The sequence below is a fragment of the Rhineura floridana genome, chromosome 4 (assembly GCF_030035675.1).
Source record: "Rhineura floridana isolate rRhiFlo1 chromosome 4, rRhiFlo1.hap2, whole genome shotgun sequence".
Taxonomy (NCBI): domain Eukaryota; kingdom Metazoa; phylum Chordata; class Lepidosauria; order Squamata; family Rhineuridae; genus Rhineura; species Rhineura floridana.
This window is the reverse complement of record NC_084483.1, coordinates 95,506,993-95,526,468: the sequence shown is the minus strand read 5'-3', so window position 1 is coordinate 95,526,468 and position 19,476 is coordinate 95,506,993. Positions and strand designations below refer to the sequence as shown.

The 19,476-nt window shown below is 46.4% G+C and overlaps 1 protein-coding gene across 5 annotated transcripts in view; it reads left to right on the top strand.

Moving 5' to 3' along the window:
• The first annotated feature begins 899 nt into the window (after nt 1–899).
• TBC1D32 (TBC1 domain family member 32) overlaps nt 900–19,476 on the top strand; it is a 182,806-nt gene continuing 164,229 nt past the window's right edge. For 4 of the 5 annotated variants that reach the window (XM_061623722.1, XM_061623723.1, XM_061623720.1 and 1 more), the window contains exons 1-3: nt 900–1,166; nt 11,859–12,013; nt 18,596–18,757. In XM_061623722.1, coding sequence (XP_061479706.1) covers nt 11,859–12,013; nt 18,596–18,757 — 317 coding nt within the window. In that variant the 5' untranslated portion in view covers nt 900–1,166. Of the gene's footprint in view, nt 1,167–6,979; nt 7,029–11,858; nt 12,014–18,595; nt 18,758–19,476 lie in introns of those variants that run through there. The other variant, XM_061623721.1, reaches the window with a different exon arrangement.

Genomic DNA, 19,476 nt, shown 5'->3' with positions numbered 1-19,476 from the left:
GAAACTTTGCACACTCATGAAGTAATTCATACACTCCTGAGTGGTGAGAATTTTACTGAAGGGGTTAGGTTCCTTTGGATGGGAGAGCACTGGAGACATTGTGTGTTTGTAATACCTGTTTTATTTACAAATATGCAAGCAGAGCATAGTGTAAACAAATAGCCTGATGCAGCAGGCAGCAGATCTGCTAATCCTGCAACAACATGGACCTCTAGGCTTCCATCTAAAACTCTGAGGTGTCTCTACCTCTGTCCAAAATCAGATTTCTAGGGCCTCTTGCTGACACTGTCCCTTACCCAACTGATTTCAGATGACTAAAGCGGGAGAACCATGCCAGGACCCTAAGGATACCTAAAGTTTTCTTATCTCCATTAAATTAAGTGGGTTTACTCTGAGTAAAACTTAGCTGATACCCAAAAGCTTTCTTTTAAAATATTGTATATATTTTCTATTGAGTTTTCAAAAGTTGTAATACAAACAATTAAATAAAAACTAAACAGAGTACAATGGTCAGAAATGCTGAAGCAAAAAATAAACTCAGCCAGAAGGCACACCCAAATTATTAGAGAGTTCAGTCTTATCAACCATCCACAAGATCATTTTTCCACCCCCAATTCAGCTTGCAACGTCAAACCTGAAAGCTGCCTCCCAAGCAATATATGTGTGAGTGGGAGGCGGGATAAATAAGTAGCGATCCGAGTAAACAGAGCTAAGAGCGAGCTCTGACTGTTTCCTCCGCCTGACACCACAAACTTCCTCACCGCGTCCTTCTCACAAGTAACGCAGTCTCCTAACAACACCGCGCTCCCAATCTTTAGCCTGAATTCTGACTTGCCACCGCAGCTCGGGCTCTTTCGAGCGCTTCCTCTCTTTTCCCGGCAAGCTTTGCGCAACACATCTCCCCGGTGCCGTTGCTAGGATGTCAGTACAGCGAGTGAGGCTGTATAGGGCGGTTGCTAAGGGCCGTTCCGGAGAGGAAGGCATTGCTTGCAACGGCTCGTTGTTCGAAGGTGATAGTCTCTCTCGCTTTCTTCCCCCTCCCCGCCGTCTGGATTTGAGGGCGTCGCTCCAGGACTTCCTTCCAGGGAGCGTTCTCATTCTTTTCAGTCGCCCGCGTTAAAGGTCCCCTCCATGACAAAGGGCAAAGCACCCCACTCTCCCCCAAGGTAAGCGCCCTGGCTGTGTGTCCCGAGTCTCAAGTGAGTCTGTGTATGTTTACGCAGAAGCAGAGCCTACTAAGTGAAATACAATCCTTGGCGTACTTATTTGGCAGTGGGGTACGATCCGCGTGCAGGTCAGACCGGGAGGGCAACCTGCTAGGCCGGTGCCGTCTCTCTTCGCTTTTGCTGCTGTTGACCCAGGACAAAACTATGCTTTGCTCCCCTCCAGTGCACGCGTTCTAATAGCTTTCCAAGTTTCTCCACCTCTCCTAATGTCTAAAGGTTGAAGCTATGACGGACGACGACAGAACACTGATTGTGAAGTCAGGGTAGGATGGATGCTCAGTGTAATTTGTTCAGAAGACAACCTGAGGGCTGAAGAGCTCATTCACGCTCTGGTAACCTCTAGATTGGATTACTGTAATGCTCTCTACGTAGGGTTACCTTTGAAAACGATTCGGAAACTTCAGCTAGTGCAGAATGCTGCGGCCAGAGTTCTTACTGGGACGAAGAAATTTGACCACATAACACCTATTCTGGCCCAACTGCACTGGCTTCCAATATGTTTCCGGGCCAGATTCAAAGTGTTGGTCCTTACCTATAAAGCCCTTAACGGCACTGGACCGCAATATCTGATGGAACGCCTCTCCCGCTATGTTCCTACCCGTTCACTCTGCTCGACGTCTAAGGCCCTTCTCCGGGTCCCAACCCATACAGAGGCCCGGAGAACAGTAACAAGATCTAGGGCCTTTTCGGTGGTGGCCCCCGAATTATGGAATGCCCTCCCAGATGAGATACGCCTGGCGCCTTCTCTGTCATCTTTTCGGCGCCAGGTAAAAACCCACCTCTTCACCCAGGCATTTTAAAGTATTTAAGCTTTTAATCTTATTTTTTTTAGTTTTCTTTCACTTTGTTTATAATGTTTATATTGTCTGCGCAATACACACTTGCTGTATTTTAAATATTGTGGTTTTATCATGTTGTACACCGCCCTGGGAGCTGCTAGCTATAGGGCGGTTTAGAAATGCAATTAATTAAATAAATAAATAAATGTGTCTGGTGAAGTGGTCTGGGCTCGCTACAATAAAATGTGTTAGTCCTTAAAGTGCCACAAGACGCCTTGTGTTTGAAATATCTTCAGGGGTGTTCTGTTACCTATTGGCTGAAGGTTTCCTTACAGGTGAAATCTGTATTTCATGAAACTCTCCCACACCCCAACGCCAGCCTGTTGTGTCTGTGAGAGTATATGGCAGGGGAAACCTGTGCAATTTATACCCAATGTAAAGATGTGCAAGAGTCTTATGAGATAAAATGCAGAAGTCTTGCCAGGAGCAAGGTGGTAAACTTGGGGCTGTGGGCATGTTGTTGTTTTAATCATACTGAATACATTGTTCGATAGAAATCATGGTGGCCCCAAGGATATGTGCCCTCATTTCCCATTAATCTTTCTGTAGGGTTGCCAATTTTTGAGACAGATTTCATAGCTGTGCTTTTAACAGCAACTTGTGCCACTGAAATAAGCTGGTGAAGCTTTTAATGTCATGGAAATAAACAGTTGCCTGTTAATTGCTATTGATCAAGCAGCTTTAAAAAGCACAAGAGCAGGCCAAACTGTCTACCCCTCCCTCCCAGTGTCAGTTGGCAGCTCTACTTTTTTGAATAATCAACACTGAAGTTTCTATTTACCACTTTTGTACTGTTTTACCACTCTTTTTCCTTATGTAACCTTTCAACTCTTGATTTTCCCACCCAAACATAGGATGTATAAAGGGCAAATAATAGACTTGATTGTTTTGAATCCCATTGAATCCAGTGGAATTTAAGCACACAGTTAACTTTTTATAACATGATTCTCATATATGTTTACTTGGAAGTTCCTTTTGTATCCAGAACCCCCAAATGATAAGGCAGACACAAAATATGGGATGAAAAGGGCAATGTTTTATTAAGCAAAATTAAACCAAATTGAACCAACTGAATCTCCTAAGCAAATTAGCTCAATGATCAGTTAGGCCAATTATCAAATTAAGAACTGCGGAGGGAAACTAAATAAACATTAAAGATCAGTGTGGGCTCCTAAAATCTAAGTGCTTTAAAGCTTAAACTACAATCCTCAGATATTTGGGCGAGGAACCTTGGCTCTAGGCCCAAGGGTAGTTTTACTACCTACGCCTAGGCCCCTCCTTGCTGGCATGTTAACTGTGCCTAGGGAATTCTGTCTAGGTCACAGCCTTCAGGCATTGATCCTATGATCTGGGCAGTTTCAATTTCAACTCCAACCTCATCTTCCCTTTCCATTCTTAAAAGGGTAGCATTGCTTATTGTGGGCACAATCAGCTCTCTGTAAATGAGTGTTGCTGAACCCTTCAGTCTTAGTCTTGAGCTCACACATTAATATCCAGATACTGTAAGAGAGTGGTGGACATTGCTCTTATTTTTAAGTTTGCATGTCAAGGAGTGCATTTGAGCAATATGCATCCATTTGTGTGGAACAGTCTAATTTGTTCCATAAGGAAGCATCTGGTATGGGTTGTCCTCTAACAAAGAAGTTCCAAATTCTGTGTAAGCCTTTCTCCTCCTACCCCTTATATTGAGAATATTTGTCAATATCTTGAAATTCAGGTAAGTCTTAAAAGGGTGTGAGAGGAGCAGACAAGGGCACATATAATTTCCCCCCAGTGTTTCCATACCAGGAGAGTGGTTTGAAAAACTAGGTTGTCAATTTGTTTAATCTTCAGCCAAAATACAGACAAAGAAGGTAGCATTCTAACTGATGGGAATGACTTCATCAGTTCCATTGCCACCCATGCTATCTCCTTTGAGTTCTGGATTATATGAATTAGTTGTCTAAATTGGAAAGAAACATAGTAATATTTCCAGTTACGTACCCCAAGACCTCCTTTAGCCTGAGGCCTATAATTCATGAGTTTACTGGTTCTATTACCTTTATCACTTGTAATAAATTTCCCAATAATATATTGCCATTTTTAAACCACTGCTTAGGGATCTCAATAGGAAGTACTTGGAAAAGAAAAAAATAGCTTAGGGAGTATAGTCATTTCAGCTGCAGCTATCCTACTTGTGAAGAAATCCTGGATTTGACCAAACTAAAATGGCTCTGCCATGAAGAATTTTGGGTAACATTCTGTGTGTAAGAGAAGGTTGAAAACTGGGCTGAGAAGCAAGCAGTTCTCACTAACAAGCTGTGAGTTCACTAATTAGAGACACCTGTGTTATCTAGTCTCTGCCTGGTTTTCAAGGCCAACCCCGCCTCAGCTAACTGTGGGAACTCACATATGAGATGGTTCTGAAACTGCCTGGAATATTACATATTCCAGAAGCCCCTTGATTGGCTAAGAATTTTCCCAGAGACTTGCCTTAGGTCTCGAAGGTTCCAACCAAATTGCCCTTTGATTATTTATGGCCTGTCCCAAGTCCAACAGATTCTATCCATTTTGATCTTATAGAATCATAGAATAGTAGAGTTGGAAGGGGCCTATAAGGCCATCAAGTCCAACCCCCTGCTCAAGGCAGGAATCCAAATCAAAGCATGGATGGTTCTGACCTGGCAACCCTACTGCCTGGACGGTGTTTTGTGTCCGTGTGACTAACTGCTTTTGTGCCATATCGAATCAAGATTATTTCTTTTGGCACTCCTGCCTGGACAGTGTATAGTAGCGGTACTGCACCTTACCCATTGTGTGTGTGTATCTACCTGTCTGATGCCATACTGAATCAAGACTGTTTTCCCTGGCCTGGATAACCAACAAATCAACTACAAGGAGCCACAGAGGTGACCAGATACATAAATGCACAGGAACAGTACTGCACTCCCTCCCTCTATGTGCTTGTTCCTGCGTTTTGTCTCCATGATGTTTTGTCGCCAGTGGTGCACTTGGGGTCGTTACACCCCCCTCGCTCGTGGGCGTGTACTGAGACATAGTGCACAGGAGCAGTACCGCACCTTCCCCATTGTGTGTGTGTATCTGAGCTCTTTCTTTGCAGTGCACAGGAGCAGTACCACATCTTCCTCATTGTGTGTGTGTACTGGCCTCCCTCCACACCGCACCCCCTACCTTTGTGCGTGTGTTGGCGACATATACTGCACCTCCCACCTTGTGCGTGTATATGATGGTGGATCATCTGCCAGATGTGGGTTGACAACGGATACTTTCCCGTGTGTGTATATTATGATGGATCAGCGCCCACTCGAGGTACCACCCAGCTGAAGTACACTTGGGGTCGTACCTCTTCTCTTGTCCATGGGCGTGTACTTGTGTTCCCTATTCACCCTGCACCCACTAAGGTCAGGCGACAGGTGAGTGTACTCCAGGCCAGGCCACAGGTGAGTCTATACCGTGTCTATCACCTCTCGCCCTTTTTGGCTGGTAGCCAGCCTGACTTGGCAGGGGTCTCCTCTACTATTTCTGTGGGGCAGATTGACTGGTGGTCCTCTTATTTGCCTATGCCTCCAGTGAGTCCTTCTCAGAGGTTTCCACTCAGGCATTGATGGCATTTCCAAACAGACTGCTGCTACTGTGCAGTCATGAGGCCTTCTCCATTGCTTGAGGAACACTCTCACTGCACCTCCCCACTGTGTGCCAGATACCAGACCAGTGTGGAAGGACACTCTCATTGCCCCTCCCCACTGTGTGCAATTATTTTGGTTCTTAGAAGCGCTTCTTGGCAGCAAGTTCCTTGCTTGGACCGTAGTTTGTGTTTGGATATTCTCGCCCTTGGATACATCTCTGGGCTACATTCACAGGTTAACAGATCCCATCTACTGTGCACACTTGTTTTATTCCTTGGCTGGTTTTCCTGGCGGCATCTACAGCTCTAAAGGGGGCACCTTGCTGCCAACATATCCAGACAAGCGGGCTGCTGCTGCTGCAGAACCAGGATAAGTTATCTACGGTCCTTGTCAGACAGATACTAGACCAGTGCGGAAGGACACTCTCACTGTCCCTCCCCACTGTGTAATTAGTTCGGGTTTTAGTGGCGGTTCCACTCTCCTCTCTAACCATGATAAGTGTCCACAGTTCCTGCCAGGCCACAGGCATGACCAGTGCGCAAGGACACTCTCAATGTCCCTCCTCACTGTGTGCGATTCTTTTAGCCCTTAGGAGTTTCTCCTCTCCCCTCACGAACCATGTTAGGTTTCTACGGTTCCTGTCAGGCCAGAAACAAGGCCAGTGTGGAAGGACACTCTCAATGCCCCTCTCCACTGAGTGTGATTATTTTTGCCCTCAGAGGTTGCCTCGGCTGGCCTTGTGAGGCAATGCTTCCTCTACCGAAGTGATTATGTGTTTGTCTTCCCTGGTATTTGGAACTAATTAGAGGCAGACTGCTTCCTCTGCCTCTGCCGGGCAGTTTCTGAGCTCTCTATTACTGCTCCCCTCTACCTTGGGTAACTTTCTCAGAGTTCCTTTGGGCCCCAACCTCTCCCCTGTCCTGGGTTGGGTCCCTTTTGGCCTTTCCAATACAGCTTTTGCCTGCATTTACAGCTCATGAAAGATCAGACCTCCACACTCCCTGGGTGGGGTTATCTTGTGCCTTGTCATTCTGCTTATCTTCCCCTGCAGATGTTGCTATATGGTCTGGGCCAGCTTCCTCCTACTGTGTGGGCATTTTTGTGGCCGGATCATCCTGTGTCGGTCTCTGTCGTTATTCAGGCACAGCTGGCAGTGATAGGCAGCAGCAATCTCTTCAGCAACAGTCAGTGATATGCAGCGGTAGCCCTTTCAGCAGCCATCAGTTCTATGTCCCGCACAGCCTGCATCAGAAGGAATTCTGCGGGGAGGAATGCTGCATGCAGTTTGGCCTGCACAAGGTGTACATTGACCCTTAGGTAGGCGAGGCAGTCCTACGGTGAGTATAGTGACCAAACTTGGAATTGCTAGGTATTCCTCCTCTGCAATTGCATCTGAGCAGCAAGGTTGGTGTTCAGCAAGGTTGGTGTTCAGACTGCTTGTGGAACATAATGGACGCTCTCTCAGTCTGTCCAGTGACTGTGGAAGGGTTTAGCCTTTTACTCAGAACCCTGGCAAAGGGGCCTAGCTCGCTGCCCAGTCTTCTTGGGCAGACAATGGTATAGCACTCTGCTGAGACATTCCTGCCATTCTCTCTAGTGACTGGGAAAGGCCTCCAGCTATCTCTCCAGCCTTGGCCAGAGAGATGGCAATCTCCTCAGCTGGAATTTTGTCCAATCTTTTGCATGGAAAGCAATATCGGTTTTGTTGACCTTTGGCTTAGGGCTGAACTAATAGCAGGTCACTTCCAGGGGCAACAGTAGTGCCTCCTCTAGGGGCCTCAGTTATTCAACTTGCATCAGCCTCAGTTCTACGTTTCAGCCCTCCCTATCTCTGTGTACCTTGCAGGTCCTCAGACTGACTGGGTAGCATTTATTGTGGTGAATGATGTTTAGCAGAATTACACCATGAACTTGGTGGCTAGGGAACTTGTTACCTGCAGTTCCCTGGGGGATATTGGCTCTTTCAAATTCCATGCAGCCTTTTTAGGCTCATTCCGATGTTCAGCAAACTGGACCCTGTCCACTAGCTGTTTGTGTAACTTCCCTCTAGATTGGTCCCATAGTTCAAGCTTTGGCTGTTTGCATAACCTCTCTAGCTTGCTCTCATAGCTCAAGCTTCAGCTGCTTCATAGTCATGTCTGTTCTGAGGTGCAGTTCTCCTTGTAGGTGGGGATTGTCCACTTGAGTTCTGCCCATCGTCAGCGCCGCTATCAGTGCTTTCCCGGCTAACTTTAACAGTTAACGTTTTTATTACAGTTATTAAACATTGAGTTTTAGTCAGGTTCTTTCAGTGTCTATCTTGTGTTTTTTGAGCTGAAAGCAATCCACCTGACACGTGTGTTTTTCAGTCATGACGGCTCTGACATGGATCTACATATAACTTGTAAGGGGGCATGGCAGCTCCTTTCCCTTGCATGGAGACTGTGCTATCATGCTGTCATTATATTCGGCCAAGAGTCATCCCCGGTCTTCAAAGAGAGATTACTTCTGTTGGTCACGGAAGGTCATTACAGATTAGATGAGCGGTCTATAAGTGATCCCAGTGGTCTGGACACTACATCTCCTGTTAGTTTTGACAGTTTGATAGTGCACCGGCTGGTTTCCTTGGTACTTCTCCTGGTACCTAGACACAAGGACAAAGTCCAAAGAGGTCCTTGGGACTCCCTGACCGGACGGTCTCCTATTTCGTTCCCTCCTGGGCAGAGCACTGTGGAGTTTCATTGCTGTGGAACTTTATGTACTGGTTGCATCGACTGTGTTTGTTTAATCGAGTTGTCCTATTAATAGCACATCCTGGCATTGGAGCGGACACAGTTGATATGCACAGGCCTATCACGGAAGTGTGCTGATACCTTGCTGGCGTCTAGAAGACCGTCAACAAATCACATCTACCAAGCTACATGGCCCGCCTTCTCTGATGGTATGCGTTCACAGCTCTTCCAACTTCACGAGCCACGTTACAACAAGTCTGACAGTGTCTTCATAGAGCTCGGAAGATGGGGCTGACAGTTAAGACTGACACCTTGCTTCGCCAGACTTGGGTTGATTACCCTTTGAGTGTTTCAGTGGGCTCACATCTGATGATCATAGGTTCTCCATAGGCAGCTGCACTCCTTTCTTCGCCGGTGTATCACCAGTGTATCTCCATTGCGACTGTTATCCTTCAAGGTCTTGTTCCTGGTGGCGGTCACCTCAGTGAAAAGAGCCCCAGATTTGGGAGCATGGTCATCGGTCTGCCATTTCTACACCCTCCATAATGACTCGGTAGTATTGCGGCCAGATCCATCTTTCTGCCCCAAGGTCAGCTCAGCATTCCACTGTAACCAGGACATTGTTCTTCCGTTTTCTGTCCGAAACCAGCCCATCCACTAGAGAAGGCCTGGAGATTGCTAGATGTCTCGAGGGCCCTCAAGACCTACCTGTCTCGAACCCAGGATATAAGACTAACAGATTCATTGTTTGTATCCTTTCACCCACGCACTCTGGGTAAAAAAGTTACTAATCCAACCTTGCTTTGCTGGTTGCACCCCTGCATTGCGTTGGCCTATGAGTCGCTTAAGCTTCCAGTGCCCAGTAAGATAACGGTGCACTCGACTAGGTCAGCAGCCACTACGGCTGCTTTTGCAACCAACGCACCTCTTGCAGAGATTGCAGAGCGGATGTATGGTCTACTCCAGATTCCTTTATAAAATATAAGGTTGACCGTTACACTTCTGCCGAAGCCTCTTTGGGGAGGCATGTTCTGCAACAGGTTCTTTCTGACATGTAAGCAGTGCTGGTCCCTCCCTATTGGGGGGCTGCTTTGGTACATCCCAAAGTGATGGCAGGCTACCTGGGGAAAATGGACCATTGGCCTCACCTGAAGGGAGATTTTCCCATGTATCCTGCCATCACGGCCCTCCCTGTTGGAGGATGTCTGGATATTTTGTACCACCTTTCCAATTATTTCTGTTCAGAGTGTACTGTTTTGCACTGTCTGGTTAAGTCAAGACCTTTCTAGATCTGTTACATTGCATGTAGTTTCGTGTTATTATTAGGGACATTGTCTCTATTTTCCTTGCTCTTAGGCCCCTGTTCAGAGTGTACTGTTTTGCACTGTCTGGTTAAGTCAAGACCTTTCTAGATCTGTTACATTGTAGTTTCATGTTATTATTAGGGACATTGTCTCTATTTTCCTTGCTGGTAGGCCCCTGGGCCTTTTGTACTTCTCAGATATACCACTTCGGACTCGTCACGAATGAACTGGAGTGGGAGGGGCTTGATGCCCCAGGTCTTGACTTCAGTGCATTCTTGCCTTCGGATGCTAGATGGCGCTAATAGCCACAGTGATGGCAGGATACCTGGGAAAATCACCCTTCAGGTGAGGCAAATGGTCCATTCTGAGCAGTTAATTTCTAGACTGACAACATCCTGAAACCTTACAAGAGTGAGTTTTAACGATGAGATAGCGCTATGCCTTAAACATGAAGAGAATATCATCCATGAATAGGTTATTCATATGTTGTGTCACCCCCGCACCGTTCCCCTCTGTCTCCAGGTTGATTCTGATTGCAACTGCTAGTGCTTCAATAATAAGTGTGAACAACAATGGCGATATAAGGCATTCCTGTTTAGTACCCCTGCACAATCTAATCTGGGAGGCTCTAGACCATGAGTACATATCACCGCTGATTATTCAGAATATAATTGGTCATTTAGATGTTAAAAATAGTCCCCAAAGTTCCGTTTACATAGAAGGGCCTTCAGAAACCTCCATTCCACCCTGTTGAAAGCCTTGGAGGCATCTAGTTTTTATGTGATTGCATAACTTTCCCAGTGTTATGGAGGGGGAGCAAATGTGGTTCCCGTAGCTTTGTAAATCATTATGGTGGTGGCCAGTTTGGATTATGGAAGCCATCTTAGATGATTCGGGAGTTATGGAGACCTTAACATTTAATTTCCTCATCCAACAAAACCTATACATAGACAGCACACTTTCCTAAACTTTAGAAAAAGGATATTGCTGAATTCTACATTTGGAGGACTCAGTCTTGGATTTTGGCTGTCATATAGAAAAACTACCAGTTCAGAATAGGCAACATCCATTTTTGACCATCATTATATGCCTCTAAACTACCTGCAAAGTTGTGTCTGTTATCTCCGAAAGAGGATAAATTCATCGAACTGTCATAGTAGCTGACTGACTGAAGCCCACCCTAAAGCTTTCTTGTTATGTCTTTACTCCCCCATCAAGTTTGTCAGCCCAAAGCCAACTCATTCATGTTATTAAAGACATAAAATAACTCTTTTCAACTATATTACTTGTGTCACTGCTGCCTGAAAGGTAGCAAGAGAAAACTGGAATTGAGGTCCTGAAACTCAGAATATTGTTTGTTGTTATGTGCCTTCAAGTCAATTACGACTTATGGCGACCCTATGAATCGGCGACCTCTGATAGCATCTGTCATGAACCACCCTGTTCAGATCTTGTAAGTTCAGGTCCCTTTATGGAATCAAGCCATCTCTTGTTTGTTCTTCCTCTTTTTCTACTCCCTTCTGTTTTCCCCAGCATTATTGTCTTTTCTAGTGAATCATGTTTTCTCATTATGTGTCCAAAGTATGATAACCTCAGTCTCATCATTTTAGCTTCTAGTGATAGTTCTGGTTTAATTTGTTATAACACCCAATTATTTGTCATTTTCCCAGTCCATGGTATGCGCAAAGCTCTCCTCTAACACCACATTTCAAATGAGTTGATTTTTCTCTTATCCATTTTTTTCATTGTCCAACTGTCCAACTCAGAATATTAATTGATAATATAATAACAACTTACTTGGTTTTCTAGCTAATAAATATATCATAAAATCATAATTAGAATTTGTCCAAACTCTGTAAAAGCTTAGAGTGAGTTACGCATGTACTGAGAACTAAGGAAATGTGAGAGTACATTTAAGTATATGTTAGTGGGTTCCTCCTAATACAAAGCATATCAGTTATACTATTGTCTTAGGCGTCAATCTTATACATGTCTGCTCAGAAGTAAGCTCAATTGGGTTCAATGGGACTTACTCCCAGGTAAGCGTATATTGGATTGCAGCCTTATTTGTACTAATGCATGGGATATTAAGCAGTTGGAGAATTATATCCTGTATTTGTTGAATATTGTCACTTTTATGTTTATTCTTTAGATGTCTCATTTTTTAAGTGAAGATGAAGCTCGGTTGCAGTCTATGCTCAGACAGTTACTGCAAAGTGTCAAAGAGAAAATCACAGGAGCACCATCAGTAGAGTGTGCGGAAGAGATTCTGCTGCATCTGGAGGAAACTGATGAAAATTTTCACAAGTAATTTTTTAAAGTTGATTTTTATATTGTTGAAGGAATTTAATGATGACTGCTGATCTATGAGGGGAAACTGTTGCTATATGGTTATTTTCCCCAGTATCATGCCATCATGTGGGTTATAGCGCCATCTGTCATCTGAAGGCAAGAATGTGCTGGAGTCAAAACTTGTGGCGAGCGTGCCCCTCCCACTCCAGTTCATTTTTGCCTTTGTCCGAGGCTGTTCATATCTCCGTAGCGTAAGGCTTTAGTGTAGGAGTTTGTATTCAGCGTGTCTGTTTGTGAAATGTGTGTGTGTGTGTGTGTGAGAGAGAGAGAATGTGTTGGAACTGGGGGTTTTGCTGGGCCTCAGCCCTGCTGAGGTTTTTACTTTTCTTATTTTTTCCAGCCTTTTGGTTTCCCCCTCCCTCTCTCCGATCCTTTGTGTGGTGTGCTTAATTTTGGTCATTTTATTCTCTCCCTTTTTTCTCTTGACTTTGACAGCAGGGTCTGCTTTGCTGCCGTTGTTTGCTGTGGCAGTAGCACCCCCTCCTTTCAGTTCTTGCGGCCCACTTCACGTGGTGCCGCTTCTGCTAGGGGCTCGGTTCCGGCTCCCTCTGGCACCAACTGTCGTTACCATGGCTCGCTCCTGCGGCTGGTAGGACCTCACGGCCCCAGCTTTCTGGGACCGCTCTCCTTGTGCCTTTGGCGGCTCCCTTTTTTTCTTCCCTCTGGGCGGCGCTTTGCAGGGGAGGCTCGATTTAGCCGCTCCTTTCCAGGCGGCTGCTATCCTGCCCAGAGTGAGCCTCACGAGACAGAGACGAGGATGGAATTAATTCCTGTTTTATTAAAGTAACATCGAAGGCAATACGTTTCATAGGCACACTATGCTAACTCACTGCAATCCCTAACTAGGCTACCTAAGTTCACTCTGCAGCATGAAGAAGAAAGTTGACTCAGTATCCAGATCAGGGGGGAACAGGCTTAAATAGGAAAGGTCTTCGCCCGTAATCTCTGACTCTCTTTCAAAGACCCTTCCTCTGAATGAAGCGCTTCTCCCGGTGTCTGGCGTGGGGCAAAAGGGGGCATGCCTCTGCTGGCTCATCTGACAGTACAGCCTCGATAGGTGCCGACTTGGCTTCAAGAGGCGGGGAAGCGCTTGAAGTGCCAAGAGGGGGATGTCAGGGGAGTTGGAGTTGGCATGCACGCCAAGACATCCCCCAACGGCTATATGGGAGCGTCTGGAAGTTGAGCGTGGTCTTCTTCGGTGGGAAAACTGTCTGTGGGAACTGTCATAGTGTCAACCACATTCCCTCCCGCCTCATCATCGAAAGTCTCAACACCCTCTGATTCTTCTCCTTGCCCTAGCGGCCGGAACTGACACTCATCCAGCCCCCCTCCTTGATCCTCCTGAGGGAGCTGGGGCTCGACAGCTATCCTCTTTGAGGCTTGCTGTTGTGGCCACTTTCTTTGCCCCGGAGGCTCTGTTAGTGGGGGTGCTTGTTTTCGCTGCCCCCCCCAGGAGGCTTGCTTGCTCCTAGGTGTCTGTGGGCTAGCCGACCGCCATTTTGTTTTGAATTTTCCGCCTTTCTCATTGCCCTCCATTTTGTTTTTTTTTCTCTTCCCCCCTTTTTCACTGTGGGTGTGTACTGGGATTTTTTGTTTTTTCCAACTTTATTTAAAAAAATAAATAATAATAATAATAATAATTAAAAAACACATAATAAATAAAATTCAATGTTAAAGGGACACAGAGGTGACTGCAACTACAGTGCACAGGAACAGTACCGCACCTCCCCCCTCTGTGGGCGTGTACTGTGTGATCTCCTAGTATAGTGCACAGACGCAGTACCACACCCCCTCACTCTGTGGGCGTGTACTGAGATTTATTCTCTTATATGATGCACAGGAACAGTACCGCACCCCCTCCCTCTGTGGGTGTGTACTGAGATTTATTTCCTTGTATAGTGCACAGGAGCAGTACCGCACCCCCCCTCTGTGGACGTGTACTGAGATTTATTTTGTGGTATAGTCCTCCCGAAAGAAGACTTCCACCTTAAGGATCCATCGGAACGGCACCTAGACGTTGCCCTGCGTAAGTATCATGAGACTACTGCCTACTCCACTCAAGCCTCTGCTGCAGCTTCCATTTTCTCAAGAGCTTCTATGATGTGGCTGGATGAGCTCTTGGACAATCCTGCTCTGGATCCGGTCAAATTCAGAAAGAGCCTGGTCAAGTTACACAAAGTGCCTGCGTTTGTAGTTGACGCCACTTTGGATGCAACTCAGCAAGGAGCATGGGCACTGGCTGCGGAAGTAGTGGCTCAGCAAACTCTCTGGCTCTGACACTGGGATGCGGACACCACAGCCAAGGTCAACCTGCCCACAGCCCCATATTCAGGGTCGCTGATGTTCGGCAAAGAAGCCCTTAAAGAGGTTTTGGTGGATCCTAAAGACAACCAAAAGCCGGCTATGGCTATGGCCAAGAGGGATGACTGCAGGTCGTTTAGAAGGTTTGCTCCATACCACTCTTTCCGGCCCTTTCAAGGAGCACGGCCTGGGGGGTGGGGCCACGATTCTCGATTTACCGACTTCCGCACCTTCAGGGGAACCTGGCTCAAACAACGATTCTAGGGCAAAGTTCGGTACCAGGGACAACAGGGCCCTTCCTCTTCATCATATGGATGAGGAGTGCGTCAGTGTAGACAGTTCTGATGCCGTCCCTATTGGAGGCAGGCTGCTCCGCTATGCAAGACTCTGGCTTGGTCTAACTCACGTCTCTTGGGTTAGAAATATCTTCTTTTATGGTTACAACAGAGTTTTGGTCGACCCAGACAGATTCCTTCTCTCTCCCGTTCCCAGAACCCAGGAACAGCGGAGGGTCATGCAGGAAGCAATAGGACATCTGCTCGACATAGCGGCAATAGAACCAGTACCACCAGCAGAGAGATTGGGGGGCGTATACTCCGTCCTGTTTGCCTTCCCCAAGCGAGATTTGTTGTGGAGGGCAGTATTAGACCTCAAGTTCGTCAACCGCTTTGTGAAGTATCGACTGTTCAAAATGGAGTCCCTTGCCTCGATCGTAGAAGCCCTGCAGCAGGGGTTTTTTTGTGCTCCATCGACCTAAAGGAGGCATACCTACACATCCCAATCTGCTCTGCCCACAGACAGTTCCTGAGGTTTGCTTTTGGCCAACATCATTTTCAATACCGGGCCATGCCGTTTGGACTTGCGTCAGCCCCAAGGGTATTCACCAAAGTGATGGTAACCCTGGTGGCTCACCTCTGCCTCCAGGGGGTCCATATTTATCCCTACCTGGATGACCTACTGCTCCGGGCAGACTCCAGCAGCCAGGCACGCAACCAGGTTCACCGCACCCTTGAGATCCTGAGAGTCCATGGTTGGCTAGTCAACATCAAGAAGAGTCAACTAGAGCCAACTCATTGACTACAGCATCTGGGAGCAATATTGGACACAGTACAAGCCATGGTCTTCCTGTCACCAGAGCGCATCTCAGCTATCAGAGATATAGCATGCCTCCTGATGTGTTGTTCGAAGGTGGATGTTATGTTTCTGGCAAAAGCTTTTGGGACATTCATGTCCACCATTCACATTGTTCCGTGGGCTCGGCATCATACTCAACCGCTCCAGTGGGCCTTATTACCATTTCAAGCGGACATTGCCAACTCCAGCCATCGCAAAATCCGCCTGGCTCCCTCACTGTGGGCTTCCTTCAGATGGTGGCCGACAACTTGAAACCTCAGCAAGGGAACCCCATTCCGAGAACCGGACAGAACTGTGATCACTACGGATGCCAGCCTAACCAGCTGGGGGCCCTACTGCAACTCCCAGTTTGTCCAGGGTGTGTTGTCCACATCAGAACAGAGTCAGAGTATCAACTGGCTGGAGCTGTCCATCTGGCTCTCCAACACTTTCATCCAATCTTCCAGTTGGAACATATTCCGATCCGGACGGACAACACCTGTGTAAAATTGCATTTGAACAAGCAAGGGGGAATCAGGTCTCAAATCCTCCAGGCAGAAGCAACCCGGATTTTCGACTGGGCTGAAAGTCATCTGATGTCACTCAGGGCAGAACACCTCAGTGGGGTTCTGAATGTAACGGCCGACTGGCTCAGCAGACAGCAGGTAATTCCAGGAGAGTGGAAACTTCACCCAGCGGTGTTCTACATCCTCCAGTGCTGATTCGGCAACTTCTCAGTGGACCTCTTCGCTTCGAGCCACAATTGCCAGCTGCCCTGTTACTTCTCGAGGTATCTGGAAACGACTGCGGAGTCGGTAGATGCACTATCAACACTGTGGCCAGACTGTCTTCTATATGCCTTTCCTCCGATACCTCTATTGGGCAGCACACTGAAAAAATTGTGACGCGAAAAGGCTCAACTGGTCCTGCTAGCCCTGTACTGGCCTCGCCACCTGTTGTTCTTGGACCTGCTCTCCCTATCAGTAACAGATCCTTGGAAGTTGCCAATCAGGCCAGACCTTCTCTTACTGGGACCGATCTTGCACCCGGACCCCGACTGGCTGAGTCTGATGGCTTGGTGTTTGAACGGAGGCAGTTGTTTAGCGCAGGGCTATCTCAAGGGGCTGTGATACAATTCTGGCATCTAGATGGCCGTCAACGAATCACGTCTACCGGAGCACTTGGCTTGCCTTTTCCAAGTGGTGTGCGTTACGAGGCTGCCAACCCTCTCAAGCCACTGTACAGCAGGTTTTGCAGTTCCTATGTAGGAGGACTGAAAATGGGACTAAAAGCTAACACTTTGCTTTCACTATTTCATCAATCCTGTCCGTCTCCTCGTCTGCCATTCCCATGGGTTCACACCCGCTCATCAGACATTTTTTGAAGGGAGCTGTCCTCCTTTCTCCGACAGTGTGCCACCATTTCCCTTCCTGGAGTCTACCTAAGGTCCTGCAAGCCCTGCAGCGTCCTCCCTTTGAACCCCTCCAGTCAGTGCCTTTACGACTGTTATCCTTCAAGGTCCTGTTTCTGGTGGTGATCACCTCGGCGAGAAGAGTTTCAGAGCTGGGAGCATTGTCATTGGCCCGCCATCTCTTCATCTTCCATAAGGTCTCAGTAGTGTTGCGCCCAGATCCATCCTTTCATCCCAAGGTCACCTCAGTTTTCCATTGTAACCAGGACATTGTCCTTCCTTCCTTCTGTCCGAACCCTGTTTATCCACTGGAGAAGGCCTGGCACTCGCTAGATGTGTCCAGAGGGCCCTCAAGATATACCTGTCTCGAACTAAGGATATAAGATTGATGGAGTCATTATTTGTATCCTTTCACCCAAGGACTCTGGGTAAAGAGGTCTCTAAATCCACTTTGTCCTGTTGGTCGCGCGTATGCATTGCAATGGCGTATGAGTCGCTTAAGCTCCCACTGCCTAGTAAGATAATGGCGCATTCCACCAGGTCAGCTGTCACTTCGGCCTCCTTCGCAACCAATGCACCTCTTGCAGACATCTGCAGAGTGGCGGTATGGTCTACTGCAGACTACACTTCTGCAGATGCCTCCTTTGGGAGGCGTGTGCTGCAACAGGTCCTTTCTCATGAGTAAATAGTGGGTGGTCCCTCCCTGTTGGGGTTGCTTTGGTACATCCCACATGATGGCATGCTACCTGGGGAAAACAGATCATTGGTCTCACCTGAAAGGTGGTTTTCCCAGGTATCATGCCATCACGGCCCTCCCGATTGGAGGACACCTGGGTGTGAGTACCACCTTCTAACTGGTTACGGTTCAAAGTTGCATTGTTTTTAGTTTATAGAATTAAGTCAGGACCTCTACATCCATTAGGTATGAATGTGGTGGGCTCTACTGGGTCAGTATTTGTATATTCCTTGCTGGCAGGTATATTGGCCATTGCATCTTCTCAGATATCTCACTTCAGACTTGTCACGAATGAACTGGAGTGGGAGGGGCATGCTCGCCACAAGTTTTGACTCCAGCACATTATTGCCTTTGGACGATAAATGATGCTATAACCCATGTGATGGCATGATACCTGGGAAAACCACCCTTCAGGTGAGACCAATGGTCCGTTTACAGCTGATGGCCAGCAGCAATATTTTTGATTGCTGGTTGTCAGAACATTGGTGGTACATCTAATGTACAAAGTGGATTTAAAAATTGAGATGTTGCAATCTTGCATATATCTTTAGATATAATAAATGTTTGCCTAGCCTCCCTTGGTTGTGCAGAGTATTTCTGGTGAGCTACTCATATGGAAGAAATTGTTTGCCCCAGGTCTATGGGCAAGTGGTTAACTGTAAGCTACTTTGGCATTACAGTACTGAGGTATCAGTATTAATATTTCAGGCTTCTTTGTGATACTTTGTATAATGGCTGAAAACATTTATGAACTGGTTTTTGAAACATTGCAGATGTGACATCAGGTGTATACAGTGAAAACTTGTTATAATGCAGTGGTCAGAGGACAAGAGGTGATATGAGTAACATCTGGAGGACCACAGATTCTCATCCCCACTCCTGCTCTATAGGATTCTAGCAGTAGCCTGATTAAATACAGTTTAAGTAACATTAAAAGTACAGTAGTATAAAATAAGTTACACTTTTTTTGTTGCAGTTATGAATTTGTGAAATATCTTAGACAATATATAAGTAGCATCCTGGGCTCAGTAATAGAAGAAGAAACTGAGAAATGTACTTCAGCGCAAAATCAGGGTGAAGGATCTGGCTATGATACACTTGTACAGCATGTTACTAAAAAGACTCGAGAATCAAACGAGTGAGTACATGTACAAAATGCATATTAGAAGCTACATTTTCCAAAGAGAATTACTTGCTCAAATGCTCTTTCCTCCTTATATTTGGTTTTATCAATTCCTGACACTGTCCTTCTGAAATCTTGTGGCTTTACTATCATACCTACTCTGAAAGATTTACTTCTGATTTGACCTTGTTTGTAATAATTCCTTGCTTATTGACATTAAATATTTGGAGAAAACTGTTTAAGATGAAACATAAGTTATTCTGGCATTAATACTTAAAAAGTGGCCCTGCAACAAATTGTTGCAGAATAGAGTACTTCTGTTTGGGGTTCAAGCCATTCTGTTCTGCCCCTCTTTCCTGGTTTCTTCCACTAACCCTCCACAACAGTCAGTCAGCATCCCTTGCTTTCTGAGCATGCCCAGTCCTCAGTGGGCTGTTTTTGTTTTTCTCTCTCTTCATCGTTGGGGTTTTTTTTAGGGCGGGATGGGGTAAACACGCCTGTCTCCAATCCCAGCTACATTACATTCTTTAATTTCTCCATTGATTTCTATCAGTAGTTCTTTCTTCCCTCCCTGGGGACACTGAAAATAGTTTCTCAGTTTGAATCAGGAATATATGTGCATGTCTCCTCCTGTTCCTGCCACTCTATTCTGCTCCCGCTGAACCAGGTCAGCTTTTCCCCTCTGACTCTCAACAGTCTATGCCAGCCTTTCCCAACTTTTGGGTCCCTAGATG